Raw genomic sequence first — 21,463 nt, 5'->3', positions numbered from 1 at the left:
CACTTAGGATGTTTGATATAGGAGTGAATAGCTTTTACATTTTGCATGTAATTTATCTAAGGTTTTGAAATCTGTAATGGTCAAATTACACCAGTGTCTTGTTATTTTGCAATGTCTGTGCATTATGCATTTTTCCTTGACATGATCAATGTAAAAAAGAATGAGGGGTGTTATCAGATCAATTGTTTAATTGATAGTATAATTTTTAATCTTTCTCAATTGCATTATTTGACTTGTGTAGAAGTTTCCAGTCTTACCAAATGAGATAAGGCCTAGTTAATTATTGAATGTCCCACTCCCACATTGTTGCCTTAGTATTGTAGTATGTTCCATGTTATTTGCAATTTTGCATATTAAATAGACACTTGTTTTTAATACTTAAACCTAAGAAATATTTGGCATCTTTTCAGAGCCTGTATGTGATATCTGTATGACTATATTTGGCATTTGATTTGAGCTTCACTATTCACATTATTTTCAAGTGTTCTAGTTCAGGTTGAAGAGTTTCATTATCTTGAATTTCACTTGCCTTAAAGCTGAACTTGTTGAAATGGATTTCAGAACATAGAACATTGCATGTTTGAAATGAATCAATATATGATCTCCAATTTAATATGCGTAACCTGATTTGTGAATTGCAGAGAGTACCAGATAATTTTCTGAGAAAATATGGGGGTGAGCTTTCCTCCTTTGTTAACCTATCTGTTCCCGAGGGTAGTTCGTGGCATGTGGGACTGAAAAAGGTAGACAACAAATTTTGGTTCATTGATGGTTGGGCAGAATTTGTTCAGCGCTATTCCATCGGTGTTGGATACCTTTTAGCTTTCAGATACGAAGGAAAGTTGAATTTCAGTGTTCACATTTTTAATTTGGCTACTGCTGAGATAAATTATCAATCACCCACACGAAGCAGCAATGAAGGATCTTACTTTGCGAATCGCCTCAAAATTTTTGAAGAAATGGAAGATGAAGACTTCACTGAATCCAAACCAGCCTTGCAGAATCTATTTAACGGGTCAAAACTTAATAGTGTAAACTGGGGTGAGGGTGGGAATGCTCTTCCTGCGAAAAGTGCCAGAGATATAGGTTTTCAATTTAATGCAATTGAGTTTAAAAAATCTACTGATGAACTGAAATTGTGTGCTTCTTTCGAGGAAAAGGCCAAAAAAACTGCAAGAAAGAAGCGAAAATCTAAACCTGGTAAGCTATAATTAAGTTATAACTAACTTTTGTTTCTAGGATTTAGTTATCAAAACCTTGAATTTTATGGTCAATACATTTCAGGAAGTGCAAAAGGCCAGGAAGCTTCTGATGAACAAAAAGAGGAGAGAGAAATGCGCATTAGATTGTATGAAAGTGCTTCTGCAAGGAAAAGAACCGTGACGGCTGAGGAAAGAGAAAAGGTTGTCAACGAAGCAAAAGCATTTGAACCAAAATTTTATCTGATGCCATGAAGGAATTAAGGGTCCCTAAGATGTTACATTTGGTGAGTTATCCGCGATATGTAATTTAGACAAACATAGTCATCTTGATTGTTTTTAATTTAACATATTGAAAGTTATTGGTGAGTTATCTGCCATATGTAATGTTATATTTGACAAATGAAAAATCTTGTTTCATTACATTGCAATACTAAAATCTGCTTTGCATATTTTCTTGAATTAAGATGGAGGCACTCTCATATAAAAAAAGGACTTCGAAGAGTTCTGTGTCGATTAAAATAATTAAAACATATCTATTAAAATCGACAGAATGGTTGTCACTTTTTAATTTTAAAATAGACAAGAAAACCCAAATATAGACAAAGAATTTATTGATATCTAAATAATAAAATCGACGACAACTGTGTCGATTTTACTGGATCAAATATCGACGGTAATGTTGTCAATTTTAGTAAGCATATTATAAATGAAAACATTGTCGATTTTATTGAATCAAATATCGATGGCAACGTTGTCAATTTTAGTAAGAATGTAAATTTCTCAAATTCATATTATAGACAGTAAAGCCGTCGATTTTATTAAATTATTATCGACGGCTAGGCAAGCCGTCGATTTTATTAGAATTTTGAAAAATCGACAAGCTTTATAGCGACCACCTCCGCCGTTCATTTTGCCGTCAAAATTTAATATTATCGAGGGCTAAGCCGTTGATTTGGCCGTCGATTTTAAAGATGTTTCTTGTAGTGCTCCAAGATCCATTGAATCAAGATGGATTTCAGCATCTAATATCCATGATAAGTAGTTGTTTTCAGATATATCAAGAGCATTAAATTCAAGTTGAGAGAGTTTCGACATAATAAAAGTTTGTTACCAGAGTCTCGTGCTGATAACGTGTTATAAAATAAATAAATAAGGAAGAGGTAATAAATATAAAATAAAGAAGTATAATTAGATAACTATAGTAGTAGTATTCACCACAATTACTATCTCAATATAATAGAGATGATTAATATATTTACTAATATTATATATTGTAAATTTAAAATCCACGGAGAAATAAAGAAAAGAGATTATTTATATTATTTTAATGTATAAAGAGAGAAGAATGTTTTCTTATTACTGTGGATCATATGCCTCAGACTCTTTTTCTATTTATACTCTGTACAAAATTTTCTTTTTTCAAACTTCATCAAGTTCATTCACTATAAGATTTTTATTTATTTGTGACAATTTTTTCTCTTATTTGTGGAGGTTTATAACCCCCACCAAATAATTTGTGGAGGTTTCTAAAATCTCCAAAATTTGAGGTGCCACGAGGTCTTTTGTGGGGATTTTTAAAAACCTCCACAATCTATTTAGTGGATATTTTGTGTGTATTTAGTGGGGTTTTATATTAGACTTTTGTAGCAGTTCTTGGTCAATGTTTGTGGCGGTTTAAAATCTCCCACAAAAAGATTTTTTCATTTTAAAAATAATAGCTATTCTGTGGAGGTTTCAAACCTGTCAATATAATTTTTAAAAATTAATCTACACTATTATTACACTACTAATTATTTATTATTAAAAAAATATTTAAGCAAGACATTAAAAATGTAGAAGAAAATTAAAATAAAAGAAATACTTTAAAACAAAATATAGCACATTATCATTATTTTCCAATCACATTAATTACAACTACAAAATATTAAAAATAACATGATAAAATACAGACTTATGTCTGGTGCACGAATTGTAAATCACACTTTTTACAACTCGTACCACTAACCAGCAAGTGCACTGGGTCGTCCAAGTAATACCTTACGTGAGTAAGGGTCGATCCCACGGAGATTGTTGGCTTGAAGCAATCTATGGTTATCTTGTAACTCTTATTCAGAAAAACAATAAAATAATTCACTTATCAAATTTGATTGCAAGGAATAAAAGGGCAGAACACAATTTATACTTGTATGCACTGATGGAGAGTAAGTTGGAGTTTTGGAGATGCTTTGTCTTCTGAAATTCTGCTTTCCTCTATTTTCTGATTCACGCACGCACGTCCTCCTATGGCAAGCTGTGTGTTGGGGGATCACCATTGTCAATGGCTACCATCCATCCTTCCAGTGAAAAGGGTCCAGGTGCGCTGTCACCGCACGGCTAATCATTTGCAAGTTCTCAATCGTACCAGAATAGGATTTACTAATCCACTTCTGGGGCCCACTTGGTATGTGCTGGGGCTGAGACTCAAGCTAATCACGTGCATAGGGCTGTTTTGGGCGTTCAACGCCAGCTTTGGATCCTTTTCTGGCGTTGAACTCCAACTTGTAACTTGTTTCTGGCGCTAGACGCCAGACAGCAGCATGGAACTGGCGTTGAACGCCGGTTTACGTCATCTATCCTTGAGCAAAGTATGGACTATTATATATTTCTGGAAAGCCCTGGATGTCTACATTCTAATGCAATTGGAAGCGCGCTATTTGGAGTTCTGTAACTCCAGAAAATCTACTTTGAGTGTAGGAAGGTCAGAATCCAACAGCATCAGCAGTCCTTTTTCAGCCTGAATAAGATTTTTGCTCAGTTCCCTCAATTTCAGCCAGAAAATATCTGAAATCACAGAAAAATACACAAACTCATAGTAAAGTCTAGAAATATGAATTTTGCCTAAAAACTACTGAAAATAAACTAAAAACTAACTAAAACACACTAAAAACTATATGAAATTAACCCCAAAAAGCGTATAAAATATCCGCTCATCAATGTCCAAACTCCTTAACAATGAAAATAACTAGATAAATGTATTTGCAAGCAATGCAAATAGATCTTGACTTCTAGCCATACCATTATCATCTAGAAATAATGACAAACTAACAATGCAGTTAATAAGTCTTAATTCTTATACTAGCTGTTGCACTAGCTGTTAAAGCTAGAATAAGAGTATTTAGGAATTTTTGTTACAATGAGGATGGAAGACAAAAAAGTATTTCAGGTATATAAACCTGAGGATGGAAGTGATGATGGGAGATAGGTATTGATCTCTGCTGCTTCTGACTTGGGTGTGGCTGGTCAAACTATTTCAATGCAGAAACTAATTGCTTTTGCTCTGGATATTGCGCGTGGGATGGAATATATACACTCTCAAGGTGTCATTCATAGAAATCTTAAACCAGAGAATGTTCTTATTAGTGAAGACTTTCACCTTAGAATTGCTGATTTTGGGATTGCTTGTGAGGAAGCATATTGCTACAATGCTTCTGTAAGTATAAAAAGGCACTGCAATGTTTTCACTGTGTTTGTCTTCTAAACCTCCCAAGCCTATCAAACCTTTGACTTGCCTTTCACTATCATGCAAGCTCTCCTGTATTAGAATGTTCTTCCTGTCTGAATTTTATAGCTCATTTTGATTAGGATTTAAGAGCATAGTTGTGTGAGTAATTCAATGCTCAAAACCAAAATTAAAGTTCGTACCAATCTTGGGGTTTGTCTTGATTCTCCATACATATGAAAATATCACTGGAAATGCTAGCAAAAGCATGACTGTAAGAGTTACAACCAATAGCAATTTGTGGTTTTTTTATTCCTCGCCTGTGAAAGAAAGGAAAAAGGATAAAGATCATCAAAATGATGCAGCCAAAACACCTTCATTTAGATGACAGATTCAAAATACCTTTCCAAGATGAGGTGCCATTCCAGGAGTTGAAAAGCACTTGTCAACTTCAAGTTTATTATTACCACCTATAGTAATTAATACAAATACAAATTCTATTAGATATGAATAACATAAGCACAAAAATCGAAAAAGCCTAACACATAGCTTAGGGTTTTATATTATCAGCATTATAACTAAAAAGTTATCATTGCTAAAGCATGTAAGATAAGCTTTATATCTCCTCTCCATAACTAATGGCACACAAATGTCTCATAACTAACATAAGCATGTCAATACAAGATTCTTACTAATTGATGGAGGTTTTATAGTGGAGGTTTTTAAAAATCTCCTCAACATTATCTATTTGTGACATTTTACAAAACTCCCAAAAATAAAAATCTCAGTATTTTATAAGCTTAAACAAACACTTAAAGCCCATAGTCACCAAAAACCACTCAAAGCCCATACTGAAGATGCAAACAGCGGTTAGCTTTGAGTGACATGGATCGAAACCCTAAATTACGGCTGTCGCCGTCGCCGTCGCCGTCGTCGTGCCGTCGCTACCCCCACTGTCGTCGCTACCGCCACTGCCATCGCCACCGCTACAGCCATTCATCTCCTTAATGCAAGCACCAATGCCACCACGTGCTTCGACAATCTCTTCTCCCGTTGTTTCTTCTGTCGATGCGTCTCCTCAGATCGTGAGACGGTAACTTTTGAGAAATAACCCATGCCTTCGAGCCCCACCAGCGGCAAAGAAAGCGACGAAAAGCAAAGCTTCTCCTCCAAAAACGAATTCTCTTCCCGCAATGCTTTTCCAAGTACGATTTCGTTAACGTCCGTTTCGAAACCTCAATTTCAATATAGATATCGAAAATTTTCTTCATTGCATGAATGCACATAATCAATCATTCTGGAATCTATTTTCTATTCAATTTCAATTGGTTTATTTGCTTCTATAGTGCGAATATCGATTCCCTTGTATTTTATGCTTATAGGTAAAGGTGTGGTTGGGTGATAATGCGGATCATTACTATGTTCTGTCCAGATTTTTGCTCAGTAGGACGCTAACTGTAACCAAGGTATGAAAATCCACTCTTCAATTGTTCATTTTGCTTATGAGTTACTTTAGATGGATAGGACCGAGATTGGATTGTGTTGAAAAGTGTTGTGCTTGCCCTTATAGACTGGATTTAATGCTGCAATGTAGATTCGATTTGGTTAGTATCATTTGTGATTTGCTTGTTGGTTGCAGATTCTGAATCATGTAGCTATTAAAATATTTTGATTATAGTCTGACATTTAATTTGAAATTGTTACTCCTCTGCCAGAGAAATGTAGATTTTGTTTGGAAACTAGAAATGTGACGTTGAACTTGGTGGCGTTCGGAAAGAGGTCTCGCGGTGCATAAATTGCGACGGTGCTGGTCACCTCGTTCACACACCAACAAAACTTTACAAGATAGGATAAGTTGTCCTATATTGGCCTTATAAAATGTTTTGATATGAACCTTTATCATTTTCTGGTTTATTTTAGCATGTGACCATCTTATAGTAGCCTAGCTTTTATGAATATTTAGATATTAATTGAAGTAAAGAATGGAGGACATAGCTCATGTCCTCAAAGGAAAAGTGAGAAACAAAAATAGAAAATGACATATTCTATGAGGTATGTTAAGACTGGGAAATACCACTTAATTTTTCTGTTTTAGTACTGGACTTGAATCTCTTTTTTTCTCTATTCCCTGATGATGGGTTATATTTGAAGCTTGGGTAATCTGAGTTGACTTGAATTATTTAAACAAATTTGTATATCTTCAGTTAATTAAAGAATTTTTGTTTCATTGTCATTTTGTGATCCAGTGATGGGTGACAAAGGAAAACTTTATGTTCCTCAAGAGCTAATATTAATCTATCGTGAAAGGGTAAGACTGTTTAGTAAAGATGTTTCTACAGGTGTTCATGTGCAAATAATATATACAATGCATCAAGTTTAAAGAATATAAATCTTTTAGCTCAGTTACCAATAATTGAAAACTACATTTTAATGCACTGGTACTGGGTTCCTAGTTATGGAACGATTCAAGCAAAAATCCTTTTCATGTTACCTTTCTTATTTTTAATTTCAAAACTACATATCTGAATAACACAATTTAGCAGGTTGTTCCAGTAGCTTCAATGTTAACTCCTAACCAGTTTGAAGCAGAACTACTAACACAATTCAAGTAATTATCCCACAATTAAGGCTGCATGAAGCCTTTTGTTCCCCCCTGTTATATAGTTTCCTTTCCTTTGGTTTTTTTGTTTCAATGTCTACCACTCTATAATTGAAAATGTGTTCTTCCCAACAAATATGACTCTATAAGCAGCTGTCTCGGCAATACTCGAATACTCACCATTCTTGCTTCTAGTTAGAGGAACTGATTTCTTCAAATAATCAAATAGGAATCTTGTAATTCTCATCTGGTGACTTATGAAAAAGGTCAATTAGCATATAAAAAAAGGCCCACCTTTTTTGGTGACTTATGAAATGATAGTTACCTTTGTTAACCACTTATTAATTAATTGGCTTTTTGAATGGGTCTGTATGGTATGTTTTTTGGTCAAACTCATTTTTCTTTGCATTGGACGGGCAAATTAATAAGGGGAAGAAGAAACTATTACATTATTACCGTATTCTTTTGTGGAAAAAATTAAAAGGTTCTTTTCACCTTACTTTAATTTATGTTATAGTTTCACGTGAATGAAGTAATGAATAAGTGTGGTTAAGGTCACTAACATATACATACTATACTAGTACTAGCGTGTAAGAAATAATAAATATATGGTTTTATTTGTAATAAATATATAATATCTCTTTAGTTACAATTTTTTTATCAAGCAATAAGGACGGTAGCTATCTAGGTGAAGGATTCTTCCAATGTGGTAGTTTGGGTTTGGTTAAATTTAAATTACCTGCTATTGTCAAAGCAGCCTTCATATTACATTTAAAGTCAAATTACAGTGTTTTGATGTCTCAAGCATAAGATCTTTGGATTCTCTTTTCTAATTAGCGCAATTTACTATTGATAATTTATTTCATATGGCTACATAATTCATAGTGCATAGTGTTTTGATTGGCTTATTAATGCTTAAAATGCAAGCATAGCAGAAATTTTGTTCAGAAATTCTAACTGATCTATTTGCAGATAGTATTCTTGGCAAATACATAATTCATTTGAACTAACCACATATCCCATTTTAAAAACTTGTTTATTTTTTAGATATACTTCAGGAATCATGAGGATCTAGAATGTTATTGCTTTCAGTTTTAGTTCAATCTTCTCAGTTTCTAGTGAACTTTAATCTATCTTGTTCTGAGCTATAAATATCGTATATTATTCTCACACTAGTTTTTAACAATAATGTATCTTGCAGATTAAATTGCTTGATTTGTCCCTGCTATCAGCTACAGAGATTGATTGGCTTAACAACTACCACTCACAAGTCTGGGAAAAGGTATAATATTTGTGGTTGACCTTTTTGAGACAATCTGCAATATCATGTATAGGAAATCCATGCAATGCAAGATTATTCCTTTTGTAACTCCACTTAATTTCTATTTTGTATGATTGAATGTTTCATAACGCTTTCAGGTGTCGCAATTGCTGGATGGCTCTGCTCGACAGTTGCTTTGGGACAACACAAGGCCTATTATGCAATGAGAGTTGACAGAAGCTAATGGATTTTCATGTTAAGGTCCCATGCTACTCGTGCTTCAGGTTCATATTCTGGCGTATCTCACTCCTTCCTCGCTTTGTCTCTAATCAATCTGCATAATTCATATAGCAAACTATGTGTATAATAAAAGAGTGAGAATTAGAGGCTGTAGATATCTCAAGTCAACTCCAGATCATATATATTTGGATTTTAAACTTTTAGTTGGATAAGACGAGCAATTTAGTCGTTTGCAGTTGCAACTCAGCAGTTACAATTATATATTCTTTATATAGATTTCTTTTTACAAGGCTCTTATTGAATCGAACATTATCATTTATCAACACTTTATATTTGAAGAAGAAACTTTGAATTTAGTTTCTCAAATAATTTAATTCTATTGAGTTCAGCTTCTATTAATTAATGTTTTGCCTTTCTTATGTGATTATCAAAGTATCTTTCTATTCTTTTATATAGTTGGTGCGGAATTTGTAACCCACTAACTTACCGGCAAGTGCACCGGGTCGTACCAAGTAATACTTTACGTGAGTAAGGGTCGATCCCACGAGGATTGATGGATCAAGCAACAATAATTGATTGATTGGCTTAGTTAGACAAACAGAAAATGGTGTTGAGATGCAATATAAAAGACATTAAACAATATAAAGAATATTGAAGAAAGGCAAGTAAAAACTTTGGGAAGAAAATATGGAGAAGATAGTTAAGGCTTCAGAGTTATCTATTTTCTGGATTGACTTTTCTTATTATTTTATTTTAATCATGTAAGATCTAATTTATGGCAACTATATGTGACTAGACCATAATTCCTTAGACCTTTCTAGTCTCCTCTAAAATTCATTAACAGCCAATTTCTTGGTCAATTAATTCCAATTAGGGGGTAAAGTTCAATTCTAGTTATATGCCAAAGAAATCCTAATTACCCAAACATAAAAGGATTATATGTCACATATCCAATTAAATCCAGATAAATTAGAAATTTAGGAGAATATGTTTTCAAGCTGTTGTTCAAGTAAAGAGCTTTTCCAAGTTATACAAGAACGCATTTAGAAAGAGGGTCATACTTCCGTTCCACCCAAATTCATAAAATAAAGAACGAAAATAATTCTAAAATATAAATCAAAATATGAATTAAAATAGAAAAATAATAGTATCAATCCATATAATAGACAGAGCTCCTAACCTTAACAGTAGAGGTTTAGTTGCTCATGGTTCAGAGAAAATACGGATTGTAAATTAGGATGGAATGGGATCCTCCCCCGGACCTCCTTCAAGGATGGAAAGTTTCTTCTCCTTTTATAACTAATCCTAATAAATTTAAAATTAATTTTAAAAATTAAAATAATATCTTTTCCTAGAATTCAAATTTGAATTTAAATCAAAATTAACTAAATAATCAAGTCTTCAATTGATGGGTGGGGACCACTTGTTTTGTCCATTCTGCAGCTTCTAATATGTGTTTTCTAGGCTGGAAACTGAGTTAAAACAGCCCAGAAATTGCCCCCAGCGTTTTTCTGTATTTTCTGCACTTGGCGCATGTCACGCGTACGCATCAGTCACGCGTACGCGTCGATGGTCCTTTTCGCGAGTTACGCGGACGCGTCGGTCACGCAAACGCGTCGCTGTGCAAATCTTCAAATCACGCGTACGCGTCAATCACGCGCACGCGTCGCCTTGGATACTTCCAAATCACGCGCACGCGTCAGACACGCGTGCGCGTCGCTCCTCACTGCCATCTCCTTTGATTCTTGTGCTGCAGAAACTCCATCAAATCCAGCCGAATGCTACCTAAAATAAACAGTATTGCACAAAACGCAAAATAGCATCCACAGTGGCTAAAATATAATTAATTCTTAATTAAACTCAACAAATTAGATGCAAATTCACTAGGAAAAGATAGGAAAGATGCTCGCGCATCACAACACCAAACTTAAACTGTTGCTTGTCCTCAAGCAACCAAAACTAATATAAGCTTAGGATGTGAATTTTCATGAGAATGAAAGTTCGATTAAGCTCATGTCTCTTCTTATAGTGGGGTTTACAACTGCAATCCTGAACAGTTTTGGCATCTCACTTTATCCTTTGAAGTTAAGAATGATTGGCATCCATAGGAACTCAGAATTCAGATAGTGTTATTGATTTTCCTAGTTCAGTATGTTGATTCTTGAACACAGCTACTTTATGAGTCTTGGCCGTGACCCTAAACATTTTGTTTTCCAGTATTACCACCGGATACATAAATGCCACAGACATATAGCTGGGTGAACCTTTTCATATTGTGACTCAGCTTTGCTAGAGTCCCCAGTTAGAGGTGCCCAGAGTTCTTAAGCACACTCTTTTTGCTTTGGATCACGACTTTAACTGCTCAGTCTCAAGCTTTTCACTTGACACCTTCACGCCACAAGCACATGGTTAGGGACAGCTTGATTTAGCTGCTTAGGCCAGGATTTTATTCCTTGGGCCCTCCTATCCATTAATGCTCAAAGCCTTGGATCCTTTTTACCCTTTGCCTTTTTGTTTAAAGGGTTATTGGCTTTTTCTGCTTGCTTTTTCTCTCTCTCTTTTTTCGCAAGCTTTGTGTTTTTCATTGCTTTTTCTTGCTTCAAGAATCAATTTTTTGATTTTTCAGATTATCAATAACATTTCTCTTTTTTCATCATTCTTTCAAGAGCCAACAATTTTAACATTCATAAACTTCACTATCAAAAATATGCACTGTTCATGTCATGCATTCAGAGTCACAGAAAATACGACCACATTTGAATAAATGAGACTACTCTAAAAATTAAACTCAAATTCTCATGCACTACATCTATTCTTCTTTCTTTTTGATTTCAAGCTTAGTGGGCAATACATGAGACATCTTTTAGAATTTATAGCACTTAACAGAAAATTAAACTAGAACCTATGAATCTACTAATAAAGGATCATGCAATAAACCAAACAAAGTAGCAGGAAACTGAAACATAACATAGTAAAAGCGGGAAGGAATAAAAAATGAAAAGAACTCAACCACCTTAGTTATCCGAGCGGTCGTTTTATTCTTCAGGTTGTGCTCCTTTGTGAAGATGATTCGCCTCCCTTTGGTGCCATAAGAATAGACAGAAAACTTATAAGCGAAGCGTCAACACCAAACTTAAAACTTTGCTTATCCTCAAGCAAAGAAGAACTGAAAATAAAAAGAAACAAATATTATACTGAAATAAGAATAGAAGGAAAAAAGAACAAGAGAGATTTAGGATTTGGGAGAGAGAATAAAAAAATTAAAAACTGGCGGTGAACTGGTGGAGGTGTGCGGCACAAGCAACGCGTACGCGTACGGCACGCGTACGCGTGGGTCGCGAGATTTTCTTAATGACGCCGAAGCGTCAGGCACGCGTTCGCGTGCCCTGGGTTTTGTGCGATTCGCGTGAAGACAGCCGCGTGCACGCACAACTCTCTGTTCATGTGGCTTGGGATAAAAAATTCATACGACGCGTGTGCGTCATGCACGCGCACGCGTGGATAGCCGGTTGGTCAAATGACGCGCACGCGTCAGGGACACGTACGCGTGGGTAATTTTGTGCTTTTAGCATACTTTCAGCCCCAAGCCAGCAAAACTCTCTGCCCAAATACCTTTTACACCGATTTGCGAAGTCACGCGTACGCGTCGATGACGCGGACGCGTGGAGTGCCAAAATTATGAATGACGTGCACGCGTGGGGTACGCGTATGCGTGGGTTTGTTTATGCTAGAGGCATCCTTCCTGTGCCACCCATTTATTTGTTTATGCAGCTCTCTGTTCAAATTTATTTTTCACGCACACCCATTTGACGCGTACGCGTCAACGATGCTTGCGCGTCCTGTGCTTTTTTTTTTTATCCGGTTCCTGTTCTAAGATAGCTGCATGATCAGAAAAATAGTGAAGACTCAAGAAAAATCAACTAAGTAAGAAAACTACTACTATGAAAAACAACTAAGAATGAAAAGGAACGATCATACCACAGTGGGTTGTCTCCCACCAAGCACTTTTAGTTAAAGTCCTTAAGTTGGACATGTGGTGAGCTCCTTGTCATGGTGGCTTGTGCTTGTACTCATCCAGGAATCTCCACCAATGTTTGTTAATCCAATCACTACCGGGATCCCAAACTAGGCGCATAACACCTTTGAGCAAGTTAAAGTAAGTGACAAGGCTCCGATAGTGTTGATTGTGAGAATGAATTCCAGGGTCCCAAACCTTGCTTTTACACCCGTCTTCTTGTGGATCACCATTGTTCCCATCGGGTAGCAATTGATCCGAATTCTCACAGAGACATCCAAACAACCTTCTAGACCCATTCAGTTGAGCTCTACACCAATCCTTGTACTTTAATTTGGAGCATGCAACCATCTTGAACCTTGCTTGACAACTCTTACCACTAACCATCTTCCTCTTACTCTTAATGCCACAAAGAGCTCTAAGTTGACCTCCATCTCCAGTAGCCCATATTCAAGTGGGAACGTAAAGGTTAAGGATAGGAATTTCACCCACTTGAATGTTGTATTGGATGGTAATGGCTTTGGAAGAGGTCTTGCAAGCTCCACTCCCTTGTGTTCTTCTTTGAATTCTTCCACTTCTTTGCAAGCTTTCTCAATTTCAACCTCTTCCTCTTGGTAGCTGTCTTCTAATTCAATCTCTTCTTCATTGCTTACCAAGGGCATGGGAGGTTGTGCATCTTCCTCTTCTTTCATGTGTGAGGATGGAAAGTTCTCTAATTCACTGGAGTATGTACTCCTTTGATTGATTTCCTCACTTTGTTCTATAGGATCTTGCATTATATCTCTTGGGAAGGAATTTTCTTGCTCCTCTTCCTGTGACTTGATAATCGACTGCACATGCTTCTCTATATTTTTGACACTTGTCTTTATATCCTATAAGAATTCTTTCATGAGAAGCTCAAGATCTGATGGTATTTGAAATGAATAAGGAGGAGGTGATGGTTATTGATAAGTGTAAAAAGAGGATGGTGCTTGGTATGAATAGGGAGATAGTGGCTCTTGATATGGGTAGAAAGATGATGGTTCTTGATGTGGATATGGAGATGGTGGTTCTTGATAGTTGGAACATGGAGCATTGAAGTTTCTTTGGTTTTGACTTTGCCAACCAAAATTTGGGTGGTTTCCTCATTCATAATGATATGAATCACTACTCGGGTGTGAGTAGTAACCATATGATCTCTCTCCATTATTTTTCCTTAGCACAAAACACCAAAAAGGATTAACCGCACCATGTGGTAAACAGAAAAGCAAAAAAGAAAGAACAGAATTCTAAAAATTAAAAAAATTAAAATAAAACTAACTAGGAAACACCAAACTTAATTTCAAAAATTAAAAAAGATTTTTAAAAGAAATGAAAAAAAATAAAAAAAATCAACGAGATATATAAAAAAAATTTTTAATTTTTTTTTGAAAAATAATAAAATAATATTTACTAAAAATTAAAATTAAAATGCCTAATCTAAACAATCAAACAACTAATAGTTGTTAATCACAGTCAATCCCCGGCAACGGCGCCAAAAGTTTTGCCAACCAAAACTTGGTGCGGAATTTGAAACCCACTAACTTATCGGCAAGTGCACCGGGTCGTACCAAGTAATACCTTACGTGAGTAAGGGTCGATCCCACGAGGATTGATGGATCAAGCAACAATAATTGATTGATTGGCTTAGTTAGACAAACAGAAAATGGTGTTGAGATGCAATATAAAAGACATTAAACAATATAAAGAATATTGAAGAAAGGCAAGTAAAAACTTTGGGAAGAAAATATGGAGAAGATAGTTAAGGCTTCAGAGTTATCTATTTTCCGGATTGACTTTTCTTATTATTTTATTTTAATCATGTAAGATCTAATTTATGGCAACTATATGTGACTAGACCCTAATTCCTTAGACCTTTCTAGTCTCCTCTAAAATTCATTAACAGCCAATTCCTTGGTCAATTAATTCCAATTAAGGGGTAAAGTTCAATTCTAGTTATATGCCACAGAAATCCTAATTACCCAAACATAAAAGAATTATATGTCACGTATCCTATTAAATCCAGATAAATTAGAAATTTAGGAGAATATGTTTTCAAGCTGTTGTTCAAGTAAAGAGCTTTTCCAAGTTATACAAGAACGCATTTAGAAAGAGGGTCATACTTCCGTTCCACCCAAATTCATAAAATAAAGAACGAAAATAATTCTTAAATATAAATCAAAACATGAATTAAAATAGAAAAATAATAGTATCAATCCATACAATAGACAGAGCTCCTAACCTTAACAGTGGAGGTTTAATTGCTCATGGTTCAGAGAAAATAAGGATTGTAAATTGGGATGGAATGGGATCTCCCCCGAACCTCCTTCAAGGAAGGAAAGTTTCTTCTCCTTTTATAACTAATCCTAATAAATTTAAAATCTAATTTTAAAAATTAAAATAATATCTTTTCCTAGAATTTAAATTTGAATTTAAATCAAAATTAACTAAATAATCAAGTCTTCAATTGATGGGTGGGGACCACTTGTTTTGTCCATTCTGCAGCTTCTAATCTGTGTTTTCTGGGCTGGAAACTGAGATAAAACAGCCCAGAAATTGTCCCCAGTATTTTTCTGCGTTTTCTACACGTGGCACATGTCACGCGTACGCATCAGTCACGCGTACGCGTCGATGGTCCTTTTCGTGAGTCACGCGGACGCGTCGGTCACGCGAACGCGTCGCTGTACAAATCTTCAAATCACGCGTACGCGTCAGGCACGCGTGTGCGTCGCTCCTCGCTGCCATCTCCTTTGATTCTTGTGCTGCAGAAACTCCATCAAATCTAGGCAAATGCTTCCTAAAATAAATAGTATTGCACAAAACTCAAAATAGCATCCACAGTGGCTAAAATATAATTAATTCTGAATTAAACTCAACAAATTAGATGCAAATTCACTAGGAAAAGATAGGAAAGATGCTCGCGCATCAATAGTTATGTAGAACAATACCATATGAAATTTTGTTTGTAACTATTGACATTGAGAATTTTTTATTATATAGAGTTATGTCTTATATTGAGAAATTGTGTTATAAAAGATTTTAGTTTTTGAATTTTGATATTAAAAAATAAATTTTTAATTTGAAAATATGTAAATGAGATGAGATTAAGGAATAATTTGAAATTAAAAATAAATAAATAATTACAGAATTTGTGGAGGTTTGAAAATCTCACAAAATAGTTAATTTTTGTTAAATTAAAAAATCAATTTGTGGGGTTTTAAATTGTCACAAAAGTGATTTAAAACTGCGACAAAAGTATAATATAAAACCCCACTAAACACACACAAAACTCCCACCGAATAGATTGTGGAGGTTTTTAAAAACCTTCACAAAAGTCCTCGTGGCACCTCAAATTTTGGGATTTTGGAAACTCCCACAAACTATTTGGTGGAGGTTATAAACCTCCACAAATAGGAGAAAAAACTTCCATAAATAAATAAAAATCTTGTAGTGTGTGATTAACAAAACACATTTTCCTAGATCAACACGCCCGAGTTTGACATGTCAAAAACTATGAAAATCTGAATCTCAAGGGAAAAAACTATAATGGGAAAAAGCTATAATACTAATTCATATGATGAACATTACAAACACACATAGGAGAGAGAGAGAGAGAGAGTTTATTACTAGCTAGAGATGGCATTAGACAAAGCTAAAGCTGTATTGAGGCCCTTAGTTCCTCCTTGAATACAATATAAGTGAATCCTGTAACAAACATTGGGTTTAAAAAAAAAATAAAAATAATTTATAAGATTAATGCAGTATTTTGCATTCAAATACAATGGTAAGATACCTTAAGCACTCGATCATGTGTCAACCAACAACGAAACACGAATTGCTGTATAGCAGTATGAATCTCTAACAAATGACCGCCCAAATTTGGACCATCATTTAACAAATATGTATTAATACACTCAACAAGCTTGCGTGATATCTTTCCCTCTTCCCTAAAAAAAGAAACCAAGATAGGACATTTTGTATCTGAGCAGAAAATAATAGTAGAGACAGAGTTAAAATAAAATAGAAGCAACATAAGAGCACCTGATCAACAAACAGATCCTAACAAACCCCTTAACAAGGTCTTCTCTTATACTATTAGGATAGTCCCTAGTAAGAATGAAGTGCCAATATATAGCGGAAGAACTCCTCTTTGGAAGTATAATGACTTAATATTTTTCACATTCAAGCTTGCTTCAACTTTCAAATGTACAGAAACACCAACTCTTGCCAAAAAAAAAAAAAAGAAAGAAAACAAACAATCAATGAATGTATAAGATTAAAATGATCATGTTTGACGAGATGCAAAAATAATGCATGCCTCAATTACAGAAACTTACTACAAAGATAATGGAGTGAACGAATTTCTTAGAAGCAATGATGACTCTCTTAGGGGTAATCTTCCAGACGTTATATAACTTATTCTAATTCTGGAAATAAACTGAGAATGCCATCCATTAGCAAACTGAAAATTGAACTAACAGGAAGAAAGGAATGAAATGATTGTTTAGATGACATAATAGTACTTAACATTGACAATTGGAGACCTTGAAATCTTCCAAAGCAGAGAAATTAGTGTTGATGATAACATTGAGAACAAGAATACTCACCTCAAAAGATGAACCAAAATATGTGACTTCATTGTTAGCACTGATCCACCTATGCTTTCCAGTAACATCAACTACCTGTCCAACAATGTTTGTAAAGAAAAGTTCTTAGGATGTAATATTCAATCTACTAAATCAAAACTATAAACAAGAATAACAAACAAAACTTTCTATATATACTATAACACTACAAGAACCTGAAAAGATCACAATATACTCAGGGGATTGAACTTGAATAGATCAAACAAAAAATTCATTACAATGAACTACTAAAGTCATTGCTCGTAAATATATAGTGGCCAAATATATAGTATAGTTGCTGCCACTTGCAGTATGACACAAAATAGGGAAAATGCTATTATCAGGAGAGTCTAATCTTTGATACGATAAGATTTAATTTACAGTGAGCAAATAAGACACAGTATCAGTTCACCGAACAAGAATTAATACAACGATTAAGAGAATAAACAATTCATCAAACACTTAGAGTGCTTGCGAATTTGAAACAATGTTCATCAATTAAGAGATAATAAAACTCATTGAATATTATATCATATAGCAAAGCATTAAGAATCTGAAAATGAAAAACAAAGAAAATGAATAAAAGGAAAAAAGAGAAAGAGAACCGAAAATTGAGAATGAGTGGAACAAAGAAGAGCATGCAGAAGCGAGAGAATGCCAATGGAGAACACGAGAGTCATTGGCGGAGAAGAGTTGATAGAAGAGGTGCTTTCTCTTGGTCTTAGAGGCTTGGGCATTGCAACAAGATTTAGAAACGCGTTGATAAAGGAAGCATCTTGACTTTATCTCAGTAGCTTTCTGGCAACAGCATAAAGGAGATGAACTTTAGTAGTGACGACGGCAGCAATGGCGGAGGAAGCGGCGACGGCCGCGGAGATGGCGGTGGAGATGGCTATCGCAATCTTAGGGTTTGAGTGAGCTCTCATCCTCTGTTCTTTCTCTTCAAGTGTTTTCTTAGATTTGGAAAAGAGTTTTAATTATCTAGTGATTTTTTGGTGACTAATTATCTAGTAATTTAAATGGTAACAATGAGTTTTATTGTGAATTATCTTATAGGGGTTTATTAAAATGTCACAAATAAAATATATTATGAAAGTTTTTAAAAACTCTCACTAAAAAATACCCACAAATATATATAAATTTTGTAGTGATTCTCTTTTAAAAATATTGAACCGTCCAATATAAATGGATATCCACCTAAGCATACTTATCACAACAGGTTAAAAATTTTTAAGTTGTGAAAGATTTTAACATTTACTCTTTTAAAAAGAAATTACTTTTAAGACCTTTAACTCATTTGGTTTTAACTTTAAGTCTTCAACCCTAACAAGCAATCGCACACTTTAATAATTAGGATGAGGAAATTTAGAAGAATAATATTTTTATTAAAATTTGATTAGCACTTAACTAACAAAAGAATCCAATTAAATAGCTAGCTAACGTAGTTTCTAGAATAGGACACTCACAGGGTCAAGTTTACAAAGGGTCGAGTTCAACGTGATTTTAATATACATTAATGATAATGATATAGCTACTGATCATTATGTTGACAATGTGAACCGCCCATAAGTCAAGTATAGCCACTGTTATCCCTATTCCCTAACCATATGAAATCCACGAAATAGAACTTATTCATGTAACGTAACTTATCTAAGACATTGAATTTTAAACTATGATCAGAACTTCACCAAATCCAATATAATCTCAGTATGTAAGGCTAGTAGTGTTCCAATAATTTTATATTTGTTTAATTAGTGTGGTGCGCACAGAACATGGTGGGCCAATCAAATGAGTGGTGTAGACCCATGCCAGATAGGACTAGGGTTCCATTTCTTGTTGTTCCAATCACATCCTTCCAACTCTTTGCCTGTCATTCAGATTCATGAATGAACCGCAAAAATGATTGGTCGGCCAGAAAGATAAGAACACACAAATTATTCAATACCCCACAAAAACCATATACAACCTACTAATTAAGCGTTTAATAATAGGTAATTGCAATTCAGAAATGGTATTTTAATTAAGTTGTATGGTTAATGATGGTGTTCTTAATCAAAAAGAAAAATAATAAGGGAAGTAATTATTTATAATTAAATAAAACTTATATCAGAATGTTATTTTTCAGAAAAAATAAATTATATTATTTTATGATAAAAAATAGGGGTGAGCACGGATTGGTTTGGTTTGGGTTTATGGTAAAATTAGAACCAAATCGATCAAAATGTAATTGGTTCGCTTTGGTTCGGATTTGCATTTTTTTATACATATACCCGAACCAAACCAAACCGATTAAGAACGGATTGATTCGGTTTGAGTAATTGGGTACCCGATGACTTTGAAATTCATAAAAAAAAAACCAAATTTTTATCTTAAAAATTCAACAAGTACAATAAACATGTAACATCAATAGAAATAATTTAAACATGTTAAACACCAAATACATTAAAAACTAAACTCATTAAAATCCAAACATATTAATAATGAATAATCATTGTCAAATAGAAAAGTCGTATATAAATACCCGAACCAATCACTAACAAAAGCCATCGGTTTAGTTCGGGTTACACCCGATTACCCGTTAATTTTAGAACAAATTTAATTGGTTCGGTTCAGGTTCAGACGAGTAATCGGATACCCGCTACCCGTGCTCACTCCTAATAAAAAATATTCCACTTTAACTTAGAATTCACTTTAATAATAATAATAATTAGTATATTGTGTAAAATATTTTGTTTTGTATATTGAATGGATACATAACTTTCGATTATTATTTGTAATAAATTAAAGTACAACATTAGTTATGTTGTTTCCAAATTTTAAATAGACAAAATCTTAAATGAATGTTCATATAACTATACAATTACAAGAGGAGCAAAAATTTCCGTTATATTAAAAAGAAAAGGACCCACCAACTCCTATTTTCTACATTTTTAACTTAGTCGATCAGTAAGTCTATACCTATTATATAAACCAATCCCCAGTTCACCACATTCTCATCACCATCACTTCTTTATTATTCATTCAGCTCCACTCTAAAGAGAGTGTGAATTGAACTTCATTCACCAAATTAAAAGAGAAATTAAAACAAAAAAAATTAATTAATGGAGGGGAAGGAACAAGATGTGTCATTAGGAGCTAACAAGTTCCCAGAGAGGCAGCCGATCGGGACGGCGGCGCAGAGCCAAGACGATGGGAAGGACTACAAGGAGCCACCACCAGCTCCGCTATTTGAGCCTTCAGAACTGACCTCCTGGTCGTTCTACAGGGCCGGAATAGCAGAGTTTGTGGCCACTTTCCTCTTTCTATATATCACAATCTTGACGGTTATGGGAGTGAATAGGTCTTCTTCCAAGTGCGCCACTGTTGGTATTCAAGGAATTGCTTGGTCCTTTGGTGGCATGATCTTTGCCCTTGTTTACTGCACCGCTGGCATTTCTGGTAATTCTAATTTTTGTTGGATATTAAATTAATTTATATTTTTTATGGTTATTAGTTAAAATTGTCTTCGTTCAAATTTTTTTATGGTTAAAAATAATAGTTTATTTTTAATTTTTAATATCCATAATATGTATAAATACCTTATCTCGAGTATCTTGATGAGTTATCACTACTATAATGGTCCGTCTCTTTAATTATGTTAGAGCCAGTTCTAAGGCTTGGTTAGATTATGAAGTTTGATATAGAAATATATAAAAGATTATTAAGGAGTTTCAATACTTTCAGCTCAGATTTTAATTTTAAAGTTTTGGTAGAAAAATTAATGTTACTATTATTAGAGCAAAACTGTATGGATGTTCTCTTCTCAACTTGAGTAAAATTAAAATCCACTAGAATTTCAATAGGTACTCATATCAGTGTGATTCAAGTTTAATTTTCCTTTCGAAAAGAAAAGGAAATAATTTGGTCATATATGTGTAAGAGGGTGATAATGGGTGTGGATAGAGGTGGGTTTTTATACTACCCGATCTTATCTTGTATTATAATAGTCTGTATAAAACTTATTCTACTTCTATCTGCAGATAGTT

General features: G+C 34.4%; 2 protein-coding genes and 3 long non-coding RNA genes across 7 annotated transcripts in view; 3 read left to right on the top strand and 2 right to left on the bottom strand.

Annotated features, from left to right (window-relative positions):
• On the top strand, window positions 600-1,454 carry LOC107620533 (B3 domain-containing transcription factor VRN1-like). The gene is made up of 2 exons (XM_016322680.2): window positions 600-1,200; window positions 1,285-1,454. The coding sequence occupies exons 1-2, from the start codon at window positions 615-617 to the stop codon at window positions 1,452-1,454; spliced, it is 756 nt and encodes a 251-aa protein (XP_016178166.1). The 5' UTR covers window positions 600-614.
• LOC110268528 overlaps window positions 4,220-21,463 on the bottom strand; it is a 22,220-nt gene continuing 4,976 nt past the window's right edge. The window contains exons 2-3 of the long non-coding RNA XR_002356573.1: window positions 13,167-13,186; window positions 4,220-4,510 (exon numbers count right to left, since the gene is read on the bottom strand). This is a non-coding gene — a long non-coding RNA (uncharacterized LOC110268528). The remainder of the gene's footprint in view (window positions 4,511-13,166; window positions 13,187-21,463) is intronic.
• Window positions 5,824-7,873, top strand: LOC110268529. The gene is made up of 4 exons (XR_002356574.1): window positions 5,824-5,901; window positions 6,063-6,146; window positions 6,927-6,988; window positions 7,224-7,873. It is a non-coding gene; the product is annotated as an uncharacterized LOC110268529 (long non-coding RNA).
• LOC107621899 lies at window positions 16,274-17,697 on the bottom strand. 2 transcript variants are annotated; one of them, XR_002356572.1, is made up of 5 exons: window positions 17,421-17,697; window positions 17,151-17,251; window positions 16,855-17,036; window positions 16,607-16,760; window positions 16,274-16,518 (listed from the first exon to the last, which is right to left on the bottom strand). It is a non-coding gene; the product is annotated as an uncharacterized LOC107621899 (long non-coding RNA). The 2 variants fall into 2 exon arrangements; XR_002356571.1 differs by lacking the exon at window positions 16,607-16,760 and having other exon boundaries at window positions 17,421-17,693.
• LOC107623041 (probable aquaporin PIP-type 7a) overlaps window positions 20,401-21,463 on the top strand; it is a 21,457-nt gene continuing 20,394 nt past the window's right edge. The window contains exon 1 of one of the 2 annotated variants that reach the window (XM_021114816.1): window positions 20,401-20,876. In XM_021114816.1, the coding sequence (XP_020970475.1) occupies window positions 20,540-20,876 (337 nt within the window). In that variant the 5' untranslated portion in view covers window positions 20,401-20,539. The remainder of the gene's footprint in view (window positions 20,877-21,463) is intronic. The other variant, XM_016325171.2, reaches the window with a different exon arrangement.

The sequence above is a fragment of the Arachis ipaensis genome, chromosome B10, assembly GCF_000816755.2.
Source record: "Arachis ipaensis cultivar K30076 chromosome B10, Araip1.1, whole genome shotgun sequence".
NCBI classification, from domain to species: Eukaryota; Viridiplantae; Streptophyta; class Magnoliopsida; order Fabales; family Fabaceae; genus Arachis; species Arachis ipaensis.
This window is presented reverse-complemented; position numbering and strand designations above follow the sequence as displayed.

Excerpts from the sequence above, each read along its gene's own strand:
- LOC107620533 (XM_016322680.2), top strand. The coding sequence starts at position 615 with ATGCGTAACCTGATTTGTGAATTGCAGAGAGTACCAGATAATTTTCTG. Across the intron at positions 1,201-1,284 it reads GAAGCGAAAATCTAAACCTG|GAAGTGCAAAAGGCCAGGAA; the intron begins GTAAGCTATAAT and ends AATACATTTCAG.